The 16036-nt window shown below is 37.9% G+C and overlaps 1 protein-coding gene across 5 annotated transcripts in view; it reads right to left on the bottom strand.

Annotated features, from left to right (window-relative positions):
- WDR49 (WD repeat domain 49) overlaps positions 1-16036 on the bottom strand; it is a 194064-nt gene that overhangs the window by 123153 nt on the left and 54875 nt on the right. For all 5 annotated transcript variants that reach the window (XM_031663599.1, XM_031663600.1, XM_031663598.1 and 2 more), the window contains exons 6-7: positions 13902-14069; positions 11723-11871 (exon numbers count right to left, since the gene is read on the bottom strand). In XM_031663599.1, coding sequence (XP_031519459.1) covers positions 11723-11871; positions 13902-14069 — 317 coding nt within the window. The remainder of the gene's footprint in view (positions 1-11722; positions 11872-13901; positions 14070-16036) is intronic.

The following is a 16036-nucleotide window of genomic DNA, read 5'->3' as shown; positions in this document are numbered from 1 at the left end:
TGATTACATGAGATATTCTGATACAGATACGCACTGCATAATAATTACATCAGGGTAAATGGAGTAGCTATCACCTCAAGCATTTATCCTGTGTGTTATAAGCAATCCAGTTATATTATTTTAAATATTGTAAATGTACAATTAAACTATTTTTGACTATAGTCACTCTGTTGTGCTAGCAAACACTAGGTCCTCTTAATTCTTTCTATTTTTTGTACTCATTAACCATACTCACTTCCTCTCCAACCTCCCCCACCACTACCTTTCCCAGCCTCTAATAACCATTCTTCTTCTATCTCCATCAGTTCAATTATTTTAATTTTTAGCTCCCACAAATAAGTGAGAACACTTAAAGTTTTCCTTCTCTAACAGGCTTATTTCACTCAGCATAATGACCTCCAGTTCCAACCATGTTATTGCAAATGACAGGATCTCACTCTTTTTTATGACTGAATAGTACCCTACTGTTTATAAATACCACATTTTCTTAATCCATTTATCTTCTGATGGACATTGGGGTTGCTTTCTAATTTTGGTTATTGTTAACAGTGCTACAGTAAACATGGAAGAGCAGATATCCATACAATATACTGATTTCTTTTCTTTGGAGTATAAACCTAGCAGTGGGAATGCTGGATCATATGGCAGCTCAATTTTTAGGTCTATTATAGTGGTTTTACCAATTTACATTCCTACCAACAGTGCGTGAGAGTACCCTTTTATCCACATCCTCACCAGCATTTGTTATTGCCTGTCTTTTGGATATAAGCCATTTTTAACTGGGGTGACATGATATCTCATTGTAATTTTGATTTGCATTTCTCTGATAATAAATAGTGTTGAGCACCTTTTCATATGCCTGTTTGCCATTTGTGTTCTTTTGAGAAATGTCTGTTCAGGTATTTAACCCACTTTTAATCAGATGATTAGATTTTTTTTCCTAGAGTTGTTTGAGCTCCTTGTACATTCTTGTTATTAATCCCTTGTCGGATGGATAGTTTGTAAATATTTTCTCCCATTCTGTGGGTTGTCTCTTCACTTTACTGATTGTATACTTTGCTGTGCAGAAGCATTTTAACTTAATGTGATCCCACTGGCCCATTTTTTTCTTTGGTTTCCTTTGCTTTTGGGGTATTGCTCAAGAAATTTTTGCCTAGTCCAATATGCTGGAGAGTTTCCCCAATGTTTTTATTTAGCAGATTCATAGTTTGAGGTATCAGTTTTAAATATATAATCAATTTGGATTTAATTTTTGTAAATGACAAGCTTTAGGTGTCTAATTTTATCTTCTGCATATAGATATTCAATTTACCCAGCACTATTTATTGAAGAAACTGTCTTTTCCTCAATATATGTTATTAGCACCACTGTCTAAAATGAATTCACTGTAGATCGATGAATTTATTTCTGGGTTCTCCATTCTATTCCACTGGTCTATGTGTTTGTTTGTATGCCAATGTCATGCATTTTGGTTATTACAGCTCCACAGTATAACTTGAAGTCAGTTAGTGTGATTCCTTCACTTTTGTTCTGTTTGCTTAGGATAGCCTTGGCTATTCTGGGTTTTCTGTGATTCTACATAAATTTTAGGATTGTTTTTTCTATTTCTGTGAAGAATGTCATTGGTATTTTGATAGGGATTGCATTAAATCTGTAGATTGCTTTTGGCAATATGGATATTTTAACAATGTTTATTCTTCTAAACCATGAACATGTAATATCTTTCCATTTTTGTAGCTTCTTCAATGTCTTGCATTAATGTTTTATACTTTTCTTCATACAAATCCTTCACTTTTTTGGTTAAGTTTATTCCTAGACATTTAATTTTATTTGTAGCTATTCTAAGTGGGATTACTTTATTGATTTTCAGATTGTTTGTTGTTGGCATGTAGAAATGCAACTGATTATGTTGATTTTGTATCCTGCAACTTTACTGAATTTGCTTACCATTCTAATGTTCTTTGGTGGAGTAGTTTTTCCAAACACAAGATTTTATTATCTGCAAATAAGGATAATGTGATTTCTTCTTTTCCAATTTGGATGCCCTTTTTATATTTCTCTTGTCTGATTATTCTAGCTAGGACTTACAGTACTATATTGAATAACATAGTGGGCATTCTTGTGTTCCAGATCTTAGGTGGGAGGCTTTCAGCTTTCTCCCATTTCAATATGATACTAGCTGTTGGTCTTTTATATATGGCTTTTATTATGTTGAGTTATGTTTCTTCTAAATTAAAACCTTTTGAGTCTTTTAAATCATGAAGAGATGTTGAATTTTATCAAATGCTTTTTCAGCATCAATTGAAATGATTATTTAGTTTTTGTCCTTCATTCCATTGACATCATGTATCAAATTGATTGATTTGCAAATGTTGAACCATTCTTGCATTCCTGGGATAAATCCCATTTGGCCATAATGAATGATCTTTTAAACATGTTGTTAAATGTTGATTGATAGCATTTTGTTGAGGATTTTTGCATCAATGTTCATGAGGGCTATCGATCTATAGTTTTCTTTTTTGATGTGTCTGTGTCTGGTTTTGGTATCAGGGTAATAATGGCTTTGTAGAATGAGTTTGGAAGTATTCCTTCCTCCCTTATTTAGTGGAATAGGATTGGTACTAGTTCTTCTTTTAATGTTTCGTAAAATTCAGCATCGAAGACCTTAGGTCCTAGGCTTTTCGTTGTTGAGAGGCTTTTTTCTATGGCTTCAGTCTCATTACTTGTTATTGGTCTGTTCAGGTTTTGAAATTTTTTAGGGTTTAATCTTGGTAGTTTGCATACGTCTAGGAATTTATCCATTTCTTCCAGATTTGTCAAATTATTAACATATAGTGGCTCATAGTAGCCATTAATAATCATTTGAATGTCAGTGATGTCAGTAATAATATATCCTTTTTCATCTGTACTTTTATTTATTTTATTTGGGTTTTCTCTCTTTTTTTCTTAGTCTGGCTAAAGGTTTGTCAATTTTGTTTATCTTTTCCAAAACCAATTTTTTATTTCATTGATCTTTGTATTCTTTCTTCATAACGACTTCATTTGTTGCTGCTCTGATCTTTATTTTTTCTTCTACAGATTTGGGGTTTGGTTTGTTCTCGTTTTTTGAATTATTTAACAGGCACCATTGGGTTGTTTATTTGAAGTTTTTTCTCTTTTTTGATGATAGCTATAAACGTCTCTTTTAGTACTCCTCTCACTGTATCCCACAGGTTTTGGTATGCCATGTTTCCATAATCATTTGTTTCAAGTAATTTTTCAATTTCCTTCTTAGTTTCTTTATTGACACACTGGTAATTCAGGAGAATATTGTTTAATTTCCATGTATTTGCAGTTTTCAAAATTACTCTTGTTATTGATTTCTAGTTTTAGTCCCTTGTGATCAGAGAAGATGCTTGCTATTATTTAAATTTTTTGAATGTTTCAAGACTTGTTTCGTGACCTAACATATGGTCTATCTTTGAGAATGATTCATGTAGTCAGAAAAAGATTTTGTATTCTGCAGCAGTTGGATGAAATGTTCTATAAATATCTATTAGGCCCCTTTCTTCTATAGTGTAAAGTCTGATGTTTCTTTGTTGATTTTCAGATCTTCTCAATGCTGAAAAATGGGTGTTGATGTCTCCAGCTATTGTTGTATTGTGGTCTATCTCTCCATTTAACTCTAATAAAATTTGCTTTATATATCTGGCTGCTCCCGTCTTGGGTACACATATATTTACAATTGTTATATTCTCTTGCTGAACTAATTTATTTATCATTATATAATGATTTCTTTGTCCCTTATAGGTTTGGCCTGAAATCTATTTTGTCTGATATGAATATAGCAACTCCTGCTCTTCTTTGTATTCCATTGGCATGCAATATTATTTTTCCTTCCTTTATTTTCAGTCAATGTGTGTCTTTATAGGTAAAGTGTGTTTCTTGTAGGCAATAGATAATTGGGTCTTGTTATTTTTTTATCCAATCACTCTACTATGTCCTTTGATTGGACAGTTTAGTCCATTTACATTCAATGCTATTATTGATAAATAAGGACTTACTATTGTCATTGTGTTGTTTTCTTGTCTTGTGGTCTTCTCTTCCTTCTTTCGTTCCTTCCTGTCTTCCTTACAGTAAAGATGACTGTCACTGGTCATATGATTTAGTTTCTTGTTTTGCATTTTTTTGTGTATTCATTGTATGATTTTTGGTTTGAGGTTACCATGAGGCTTGAAAATACTATCTTATAATCTATTATTTTAAACTGACAGCAACTTAACACTGTTCATAAACAAACCAACAAGCAAAAAGAAAACTAATAAAGACTCTATGCCTTAACTTCATCCTCCCACTTAACTTTCTGTTGTTTCTATTTATATCTTATTGTACTATGTCTTAAAAGTTATTGTAGTTATTTTTGATTAGTTCATCATTTAATCTTTCAATTCAGATAAGAATAGTTTACACAGCACAGTTACAGGGTTATATTCTATGGTTTTTTGGGTACCTACTATTACCACTGACTTTTGTACTGTTAGATGATTTCTTTTTTTTTTTTCTTTTTCTTTTCTTTTCTTTTTTTTTTTTTTTTTTTTTTTAGATGGAGTCTCACTCTGTCGCCAGGCTGGAGTGCAGTAGCACCATCTCCACTCACTGAAACCTCCACCTCTTGGGTTCAAGCGATTCTTCTGCCTCAGCCTCCCGAGTAGCTGGGACTACAGGTGCACACCACCATGCCCAGGTAATTTTTGTATTTTTAGTAGAGACGGGTTTTCACCATGTTGGCCAGGATGGTCTCCATCTTTTGACCTCGCAATCCGCCCATGTCGGCCTCCCAAAGTGCTCGGATTACAAGCGTGAGCGGCTGCTCCCGGCCAGATGATTTCTTATTGCTCATTAACATTCCTTTCTTTCAGATTGAAGAACTCCCCCTAGCACTTCTTGTAGGACAGGTCTGGTATTGATGAAATCCTTCAGCTTTTGTTTGTCTGGGAAGGTCTTTATTTCTTCTTCATGTTTGAAGGATATTTTTGCCAGATATGTTATTTTCCTTCAGAACTTTAAATATGTCATGCATTCTCTCCTGAAAATTTTGCTGCCAGACATATTGAAACTCCATTTTATGTTATTTGTTTCTTTTCTCTTGCTGCTCTTAGGATTATTTCTTTATCCTTGACCTTTGAGAGTTTGATTACTAAATGCCTCGCATTAGTCTTCTTTGGGTTAAATCAGCTTGGTGTTCTATAACCTTCTTGTATTTGGACACTGATATGTTTTGCTAGGTTTAGGAAGTTCTCTGTTATTATCCCTTCGAATAAACTTTCTACCTTGTTTCTCTCTCAACCTCCTCTTTAAGTCCAATAACTCTTAGATTTGCCTTGTTGAGGCTATTTTCTAGATCTTGCAGGTGTGCTCCATTCATTTTTATTCTTTTTCCTTTTGCCTCCTCTGACTGCATTTCTAAATATCCTGTCTTCAAGCTCACTACCTTCTTCTGCTTGATTGATTCTGCTATTAAGAGACTGACACATTCTTCAGTTTGTCAATTCCATTTTTCGACTTTAGAATTTCTGCCTGATTTTTAAAATAATGTTAATCTCTTTGTTAAATTTATCTGATAGAATTCTGAATTCCTTCTCTGTGTTATCTTGAATATCTTTGAGTTTCCTCAACACAGCAATTTTGAATTCTCCGTCTGAATGGTCACATATCTCTGTTTCTCCAGGATGTGTTATTATGCCTTATTTAGTTCATTTAGTGAGGTCATGTTTTCCTGGATGGTGTTGATGTTAGTAGCTGTTCTTTGGTGTCTGGGCATCAAAGAGTTAAGTATTTATTGTAGTCTTCACTGTCTTGGCTTATTTGTAGCTATCTGATATGGTTGGCTCTGTGTTTCTACCCAAATCTCATCTCAAATTGTAATCCCCATGTGCTGAGGGAAGGACCTAGTTGTAGGACCAGCATGTAGGAGGTTCCCCCATGCTGTTCTCATGATAGTGAGAGAGTTGTCACAAGATCTGATGGTTTAAAAGTGTGCAGTGGTCTCCATCTCTCATTCTGCCTCTCCTGCTACCATGTAAGATGTGCCTTGCTTCCCCTTCACCTTCTTCCATGATTTTAGTTTCCTGAAGTCTCCCCAGCCATGGCAACTGTGAGCCAATGAAACCTCTTTTCTTTATAAGTTACCCAATCTCAGGTACTTCCTTGTAGCAATGTGAGAACAAACTAATACAGAAAATTGGCACTGAGATAGTGGGGTGCTGCTATAAAGATACCTGGAAGTGTGGAAGCAACATAGGAACTGGGTAATGGGCAAAGGTTGGAAAAGTTTGAAGGGCTCAGAAGAAGACAGGAAGATGTGGAAACATTTGGGACTTCTTAGAGACTTGTCAAATTGTTTTGACCAAAATGCTGATAGTGATATGGACAATGAAGTTCATGCTGAGGTGGTCTCAGATGGAGATGCGGACCTTATTGGGAACTGGAGCAAAAGTCACTCTTCCTATTCTTTACCAAAGAGACTTGTGGCATTTTGCCCCTGCTCTAGAGATGTGTAGAACTTTGAACTTCAGAGAGATGATTTAGAGTGTCTGGCAGAAGACATTTCAAAGCAGTAAAGCATTCAAGATATGACCTGGCTTTTTCTGAAAGCATACAGTCATATTCATTCCCAAAGAGATGGTCTGAAGTTGGAAATTATGTTTAAAGGGAAGCAGAGCATAAAAGTGTGGAAAATTTGCAACCTAATCATGTGGTAGAAAAGCAAAATCCATTTTTTAGGGAAAAATCAAGCTGGCTGCAGAAATTTACATAAGTAACAAGGAGCCAAATGTTAATAGCCAAGACAATGGGGAAAATGTCTTCAGGGCATTTCAGAGATCTTCGTCACAGGCCCAAAGTCCTAGGAGGGAAAAATGGTTTCATGGACCTGGCCCAGGGTCCTGCTGCCTCTGTGCAGCCTCAAGGAATGGTACCCTGCATCCCAGCTGCTCTAGCTCTAGCCTTGGCTAAAAGGGGCCAAGGTACAGCTAGGGCTGTGACTTCAAAGGGTGCAAGCTCCAAGCATTGGCAGCTTCCACATGGTGTTGAGCCTGTGGGCATACAGAAAACAAGAATTGAGCTTTGGGAGCCTCTGCATAGATTTCAGAGGATGAACAAAAATGCCTGGATGTCCAGGCAAAAGTTGGGTGCAGGGAGCCCTCATAAAAAACCTCCACTAAGGCAGTTCAGAGGAGAAATGTGGGGTTGGAGCTCCCACAGACAGTCCCTCTGGGGCACTGACTAGTAGAGCTGTGAGAAGAGGGTCACCATCCTCTAGACCCCAGAAGGGTGAATGTACCCTTTCAGGTGTGTCATGAACCTGAAAAAGCCACACACACTCAACACCAGCTTGTAAAACAGCCACAAGGACTGTACCCTGCAGAGCCACAGGAGCAAATCTGCCCAAGGTCAGGGAGCCCACCCCTTGCTTTTGCATGTCCTGTATGTGAGACATGGAGTAAAAGGAAATTTTGGAACTTTAAGGTTCAGTGACTGTCTTGTTGGTTTTGGACTTGCATGGGGCCTGTAGCCCCTTTGTTGTGGCCCACTTCTCCCTGTTAGAATGGTAACATTTACTCAATGCCTGTATCCCCATTGTATCTTGGAAGTTGCTAAATTGCTTTAGCTTTTGCAGGTTCATAGGCAGAAAGGACTTGCCTTGTCTCAGATAAGACTTTGGACTTAGGCTTTTCGGTTAATATTGGAATGAGTTAAGACTTTGGGGGACCATTGGAAAGGCATGATTGTGTTTTGAAATGTGAGAAGGTTGGGCTGGGGACAGTGGCTGCCAGCACTTTGGGAGGTGAGGCGGGCAGATCACAAGGTCAGGAGATCGAGACCATCTTGGCTAACATGGTGAACCCCGTCTTTACTAAAAATACAAAAAATTAGCTGGGCATGGTGGCAGGTGCCTGTAGTCCCAGATACTCTGCAGACTGAGGTAGGAGAATTTCTTGAACCTGGGAGGCAGAGTTTGCAGTGAGTCAAGATCACACCACTGCACTCCAGCCTGGTGACAGAGCAAGACTCCATCACCCCCACCAAAAAAAAAAAAAAAAGAAAGAAAAGAAAAAAGAAATGTGAGAAGGACATAAGGTTTGGGAAGAGCCAGGGTGGAATGATGTGATTTGGCTCTGTGTCCCCACCCAAATCTCATCTCAAATTGTAATTCCCATGTGTCAAGGTAGGGAGGTGATTGGATCGTTGGGGTAGTTTCCTCATGCTGTTCTCATGATGTAAGTGAGTTCTCATGAGATCTTATTGTTTAAAAGTGCATGGTGGTTCCCCCACCCCACTCTTTTTCTCCTGCTGCCATGGAAGATGTGCTTGCTTCCCCTTCACCTTCCACCATGATTGTAAGCTTCCTGAGGGCTCCCCAGCCGTGTGGAAACATGAATCAATTAAACTTCTTTTCTTTATAAATTACCCGGTCTCAGGTAGTTCTTTGTAGCAGTGTGAAAATGGACTAATACACCATTCTTTTTTGAGAGGCTTTCCAGATATTGAAAGGACTTGAGTGTTGTGATATATCTGTATCTTCATTAGGGAGCACCCCAAGCCCAGTAATGCTATAGTTCTTGCAGACTCATAAAGGTCCAGTTTGGAATCTTGCATAAAATCCAGAAGTGTCCAGATTACTAGACAGGCTCTTGTTCTCTCACCTTACTTTCTACCAAACTAATAGAGTCTCTCTCTCTCTCTCTATTCTGAGCCACTTTGGGTTGAGGGTGGAGTGACACAGGCACTTATATGGCCATCACCACTGAGACTATGCTGGGTCAGATATGAAGCCAGCACAGCACTGGGTCTTGCCAAAGACCTGCTGTAACCACTACCTGGCTACCACCTATGTTTTCCCAAGGCTTTGGGGCTCTATGGCCACCAGGTGGTTAAGCAGACAGCCTTGTGTCCTTCCCTTCAGGGCAGTTAGTTCCCTCAGGTTCCAGGCAGGTCGAGAGATGCTGTCCAGGAACCAGGGCTATAGTCAAAAACCTAAGAAATCTACTTGGTGTTCTATTTTACTATGGCTGAACTGGCACTCAAACCACAAAATTAAGTTCTTCCCACTCTTCCCTCCCATTTTCACAGGCAGAGGAGCCTCACTTCATGACCATCACCACCACTGTCCCATAGGGAGAACTGCTACGCTACTGCCATTGTTCACTTAAGGCTTAAGGGCTCTTCAGTCAGCTTGTGGTGAAGTCTGCCAAGCCAGAGACTCACCCTTCAGGGCAGTGGGCTCCGCTATGGCTCAGGGCCGTCCAAGGGACGACGCTAGAATCATGGACCTGCTTGGTGTTCTATCTCGCTATGATTGATCTGGTACCTAAGGTGCTAGACAATAATCACCTTTACTTCTGCTTTTCTCAAATAGAAATGGCTCACTGTAGCCACCACAGATAGTAATATTCCATGTCTTACCTGAAGTCAACACATCTCAGTCTCATCCAAGTTCCATGGTGTACTATCTGGGTATCCCTGTTGTGGTTATTTAGAACTCAAGGACTCTTTAGTTAACAAGTGATGGGTCCTTCCAGGACTAGGTCCTTTCCTTACGGTAGCGGGTTCCCTTCTGGCCCAGGATATGTCTAGAAATGTTATCTGGGATCTAGGGCCTGGAAGGGGGCACCTCAAAATTCTAACTAGGGACCTATCTTATTGTGGCTGTGCTGGTGTCCAAGTTGCAAGACAAAAGTCCTCTTTACGAATTACTTTCCTCTCCTCAAGTGGAAGGAAGGGGTCTCTTTTGAAGCTGTGAATTGTGCTGCCTGGGGTTGGGGGAGTGGTGGTACAAGCACTCCTTTAGCTGCCCTGGCTGGTATCTCAGTAAGTCATGTCCCCCCGCCCTTCCCCCAAGTCTACTGACTTTTAGCCCTTCTCAGGCACTACAACTCACCTAGGAGTTGCAGTCCTTGTGGTCCATGTCACACAGAGACTGTGGTGGGAAAAGGGAAGGGGTGGCATTGGTAAATTGAGACTGTATTTCCTACCCTCTTCAGTGATTCTTTGTTAAAACCAGGCACTGTGAGTGCTCACCTGATTTTTTTGGTTCTTATGAAGGTGTTTTTGTGTATGTGGAGATAGTTGTTAAATTCTAAGGGGGGTACCTGTGGTGGGGCTTTCTATTCCATAATCTTGCTCCATCCCTATTTTACATTTTCAATATTGATGCGTCTTAAGAAAGCAAACTAACAATATCAGTACAGCATGATACATGCTGTAATGAGAGACACATAAATGCAACAGGAGCACACAGAAAGAAACACCTATGTCTGCATAAGAGACTTCAAAAAGTCTAAAATGTGGAGGATACATAGGCGTCTGCCAATTAATAGAAGATAGGGAATTGAAGGCAGAAGGAAGAGCACGTTGCAAAGCCATGAAACTGCATGGTGAGAAAAGATAATAATTTGATATGACTGGAGCATTAAATGAATTTGAAAGAGAAAAGTGGGAAGTGAAGTGGGACTAGTAGATGGGGGAGCTTTGTATAAAAGTTTAAGAATTTTGGAGTTCATATTTATATAGAGGGCAGAGATGAAAGACTGAAAAATTGTTCTGCAAGCTTCTTGCAAATTAGCAGAATGGAGGGCAGATTAGAGTCAGATCAGTCTGAAAATAAAGAAATATGTTAGAAAGCCTTTGCAGTATTTTGGGAAAAAGAAGATAAGATTTTGCATTATAGCAGTAGCAGCTGAGATGGAGAGGTGAAACTGATCAACATATTTTGATGATAAAATCAACAGGAATTGGCAGTTGATTGTTGAAGTTCAAGAAAAAGTTTACATGCTAGGTAATACAGTAAAATAAGTAAGTTTGGTAGAATTTATGGTGGTTAATTTTGGTAGAATTTTTGGTAGAATTTATGGGGTGTGGCTAAGGAGTGGAAGATGAATTTCTATGTAATTTATGTTTGCATATATTTTCGAATACACCAAAAATTTATATTCACTCAGAGTCTCAAAGACTATCATCAATCACTTTATATGCACCCTCCTCTTCAAAACCAACTATCTTGAAATCTATCATGTTAACTGGATCTTTAAGTTGGGCATTAAATAAGATTGAAATTTTACCAAGGAACAAAAGTCAAGACTCAGAGAAGGAGAAATTTGCCTAAGTGGATATAAGTGATAAATAGTGTTGTCAGGATTCAACCTGGACTCTATGACTCCAGTGCCATATTTTTTCCACCATATTTAAAATATCCCATCAATATCATAAAACAGAGATGAACTGATATATTTAATTAAAAGGTTCTTAATGTGTTTGATATTCTTCAGATTAACTTCAATTTCTAATTAACTGAGTCTCTTCAATACCAAGCAATAATATCTAATTGACTATGCCTGGCCACTATCTTATCAAAGCAACATTTCATTTTCTGTTTTTTCTATTGAATTTGTGAGAACATTGGAAGCTGTCAAGGTGTGACATATTGAGAGTCCAATAAAGATTAAATCCCTGAGTACATGATTTGAAAAAATTTAATGAAATACTTTGCCCAGTTGTCTAGGACTACTGTTAAGTAACCATCAACCAACACCTTTTCCAAATATAGATTTCCAAAAACATAAGTAGCTAGCCAGTCTATTTTAAAAACTGACACAATCTCTCAGAGAAATTCAGATCCCAGAGTTGATTTGGGTAGGAACCAGGGAAGCAAAACTAAATTAATTAAAAGAACAATGTTACTTACTTTATCCTTGGAGAAGCTGAAAAGTTGTTTTCTTTCCACAAAGAATTGGACGGCTATTACACTGGCTGAGTGGCCCCAAAGGACACCCACTGGTTTAGAGACAACATAGGGATTCCAAAGGCAAACTTTATTGTTAATGCCAGCAGTTGCTAATCAGAATTAGAAAGAAAAAAAAGTTTAGTAGCATAAATAGCCCACAGCATTTTCTTTGTGAAATGAGTTTACCGTATAACTGTAGCTTGATAAATGTCAACTGTAGGTTGACTAATGCACCCTGTTTTGCTGTTGTCTAACTAGACCAGGCTAATAGGGCATGAGTTCTGTCAATAGAAATAGTTGAAATGGAGGGAGTAGGGAAGAAAAAATTCATGAAGGGGAAAAGGCTATGTATGAGGTGAAAGAAAACATATAGTCCCATTTAGAAACCAACCAACAGCCCAACCAGGAGGGGACAGAATCCTTCTTTCTAATCCTGATATTTCCCCTCTCCAGCCAGCTTCACCTAGAAATGTAGGCAGCGTTAAAGTTATCCCAAGTGTAAGAAAGAAAGAAAACAATGTTGAAAGTTCACAAATTAATTAAAAAGTATAAAAAGACAAATTATCAAATAATCAAGTACAGTCATGCATTTCATAACATTTCAGTCAACAGCATACAGCATATACGAATATGGTCCCATGAGACTATAATATGGTATTTTTACTGTACCTTTTATATGTTTAGATACATAAATACCATTGTGTTACAATTGTCTACAGTGTTTAGTAAGTCACATGCTATAGAAGTTTGTAGCCTAGGAGCAATAGGCTATAGCATATAGCTTAGCTGTGTAATAGGCTACACCATCTCTTTGTGTAAGTACACTCTGTGATGTTCACACAATGGAAAATCACCTAATGATGGCTTTCTATCCCCATCATTAAGCAATGCACGACTGTACGTGCAAGCAAACAAGCAGCACAAATATACTTTTGATCTGCTTTATTAATGGAATAAGATATTTTTGAACATCAATCAGTTATATTTAGGGAGCTCTTCAAGAGCAGGAAATGTATCTATTCAATACAACACAATACTCTTTGTTGCTTCCTAGTTTAGGGCCAGTTGTGGAGCTGAACTTAATCATCCTTATTTTTTCCAGCACTATAGCAGGTACAAAGTAATTATTATTCTACAGAGATTGAAATGATTAACCAATCAATGTATTAAATAGTTGCTATTTGAGTCCTTGCCAAAATGAGTCACCAACTCCTCTATCCTTCTCTAATAAATCTACAGTACTCCTTGAAGATTTGATGTTGGCATATTCATGAATTCATATTCAAGGTATCTGTTACTGTGATTGTCAGGTATTATTTTGGGAATTTTATGGACACAGCTCCTTAGCTAATATTAATACTCTTTGTATGAATGACAACTATTGAATGTGAGTTAATATGACCCATTCTGTAGACCATGTGCATGCTCTGTAACTACCCTATTAATTTTTCAATAATACATCTATACTTCATTTTTATGTTTGAACTAATATCAATATGTATATCAAATTATCAGCTTTCAGAATATCTAAATTTTTAATTTAAATAGTTAATGCCTGAGAAACTTTATATTTCCTCAGCTAAAATATACTTCTTTTTTACATCGAAAGAACTCCCCTCTAGTAAACAAAGCTAGGATAATCTGAACATTTTCAAAAATCATTAGAGATTGTATTCTGAAAGGTAATTGAAAAACAGTCTATATTTTGCAGTTCCCTTGTGTATGGATGTGTGTGTGTGTGTGTGTGTGTGTGCATGCGCTGGTAGTGGTAGCTGTAGTAATAGCAATGAAAAAATGCATTTGTTTGGGTGGAGCATTTGGTGGTGTTAGGAAGATGGCAGAATGGCAGATGCTGCACAAACTGTCTTCCTTCTCTGTATCATTTTACACCCTTCACCAATTGTAATAAAAAAGAGTCATTAAAGCATTGGGCACTTTCTCGTATTTTTACCCCAATGTAGTTCATATACACTGCCCATCATAATGCATCATTATCAGACATTCTCAGGCAATAAAATGTGAGCTGCTCAAGATGGTCTCTCTAGCAATAAAACAACAAGGTGGAGAAGGCTCCATGCATACAAATGCACCCCAGACTATTTATGAGGCCCTCATAGTTATCAAGATTTATTTTACCTACCAATTAAATTGAGCCAAGAGTGATAATCAAAAGCATGAATGCCCTGGGCAATGTTGAAGGATGTCATATGAAGATGCTTTTTTGATTTCTCTCTCCAAGCTAGCACCACACTATTTGTATTGCTGGTTGTACTGGAAATGATAGCATCTAAAGATGCATTGTAAGTAACTAATAAAAAATTAAAAAGAGAAAAACAATCTTTAGTTGATTCTTCACAAGATATTAGTAAAATGGAGCTGTTTTAACATGTAAAGTTAAAAATTAAACTCAAACTATGATGATACAAACTGACACTTAAAAAACACCTCACAAACCCCTTCTCCCACCTCCCACAAAACAATTCCATTGAGAAGTTACAGGAAATTCTACATTCTGACTCTGCCCCCAATCTAGAGATATCTTGAAGTTTTAAAAATTGGAACACATGGCACGAAACAATGTTAATCACAATAATCATATGGGGTTCTGCAGCTGTAAGATGAGTAATTGGCCAAATTCCTATGTTCCTCCTCCTGGGTCTGGGACAAGCAGGAGCTTATCAACCATCTGCTGCTCCCCAAAGGTCCAGCTCATGCCTAAACAGTGGTTTATTTAAATTTTGACTGATCTAAACTGTTGGAGAGTGAAATGGCCAGGACTCAACTCCTTGCCAAGATTCACAAACAAAGCTACAGGCTCAGGTCAAAGTGGCTCTTCTGCATTCCTGATGAGCCAGTGCCAGACATTGTGGAGCAAATTCACACTTTCCAAGCAAGGATAAAGATCCTACTACCCTTTGTTAGGAGAACCTTGCCATTACTCTCACACCTACAGGCTCCAGAAGGCCAATGAATAGCCATAGCTGCTCTTTGATCAACTTGAAACCACCATGCCCTCTGTGGTTAGGCAGAAGTTCTTTTTGGCATTGTGTTCAATTATTTGTGTCCCACAGTTGGAGGATTTCTGATTTGACCTCAAGATCAAATTCCTGCCCCACACAAAGAGGAATGCTGTTGCTTTATAAAGCTGAAGGGAAGTTTTTTTTAGTAGAATGGCTCAGAAATATTTGTGATCAATTTATTACGTAGAATCAGGGGTAACGTATTCTGGGGAGTCAATTCTCAATGGATTGCTAGCATTTCTGCACTTCTTGTGAAGCTAAGGACTCACTGCCCTTTGTTCTGGATTATCTTTTCTAAGAGTTTTTATTTGCATAGCAAACGGCCATAGAATGTAAAGATAGCATCTCCCTTTGCCCAGAATAATAAAGATAATGTCTTCCTCTGGAGCAAAAGTTAGGCATGCCTTCTGTCCAACATAAAAGATTCAGATTCCTTAGGTTTGGGGTTCCTTTACTGTAATGGAATACAGTGCCTGTGCAGGGATTTGTCTGGGCCCATCTGCATTGCCTCTGTGGACTTCATGGCCAGGAGAACTGAAATAAATGTGATGATATTTATGCTGTTGCTCTCCTGAGAATAATAGTCTTTTTTTCTCTCTGACATGGAAGTCTTATGTCCTCTGTCATTGTAAGATTTTTAACGTTTCTCTCTCCAAGTAAGCATCACAATATTTGTATTGCTCATTATGCTGGAAATGGTAAGCAAACTTGTTAATAGGTAACTAGAAAATAACATAAAAGTTTAGACCCTTCACAGTTCTTAATGGGCACTGCTATGGTCTGAATGCTTGTATTTCTGGCCTTCTCCCTACCCCCCAACCACCTAATTCATATGTTGAAACCTTCACCCACAAGATGATGATACAAGGAGGTGGAAATTTTGAAAGGTAATTAGGTCAGGAGAGTAGAACATTCAAGAATGGGACGAATGCCCTTATAAAGGAGGTCCAAGGAAGCTTGTCTGCCCCTTCCGCTATGTGAGGGCACAGGTGGAAGGCACTGTCTAGGAAGCAGAAAGTAGGTCCCCACCAGACAGCAAATCTGACGGTGCCTTAATCTTTGACTCCCAGCCTCCAGAACTATGAGAATAAATTTCTGCTTCATAAAAAGAGCATCCCTTATTAAAGAGTTAAAAACAGTATCCAGTTTTACTATTTTGGTATGATAACTTAATTTGCTGTGAGTGTGTGTGTGTGTGTGTGTATACATATACATATAGAGTATATATACACACATATATTTGTAATATGTGTAT

The sequence above is a fragment of the Papio anubis genome, chromosome 2, assembly GCF_008728515.1.
Source record: "Papio anubis isolate 15944 chromosome 2, Panubis1.0, whole genome shotgun sequence".
NCBI lineage: Eukaryota > Metazoa > Chordata > Mammalia > Primates > Cercopithecidae > Papio > Papio anubis.
This window is presented reverse-complemented; position numbering and strand designations above follow the sequence as displayed.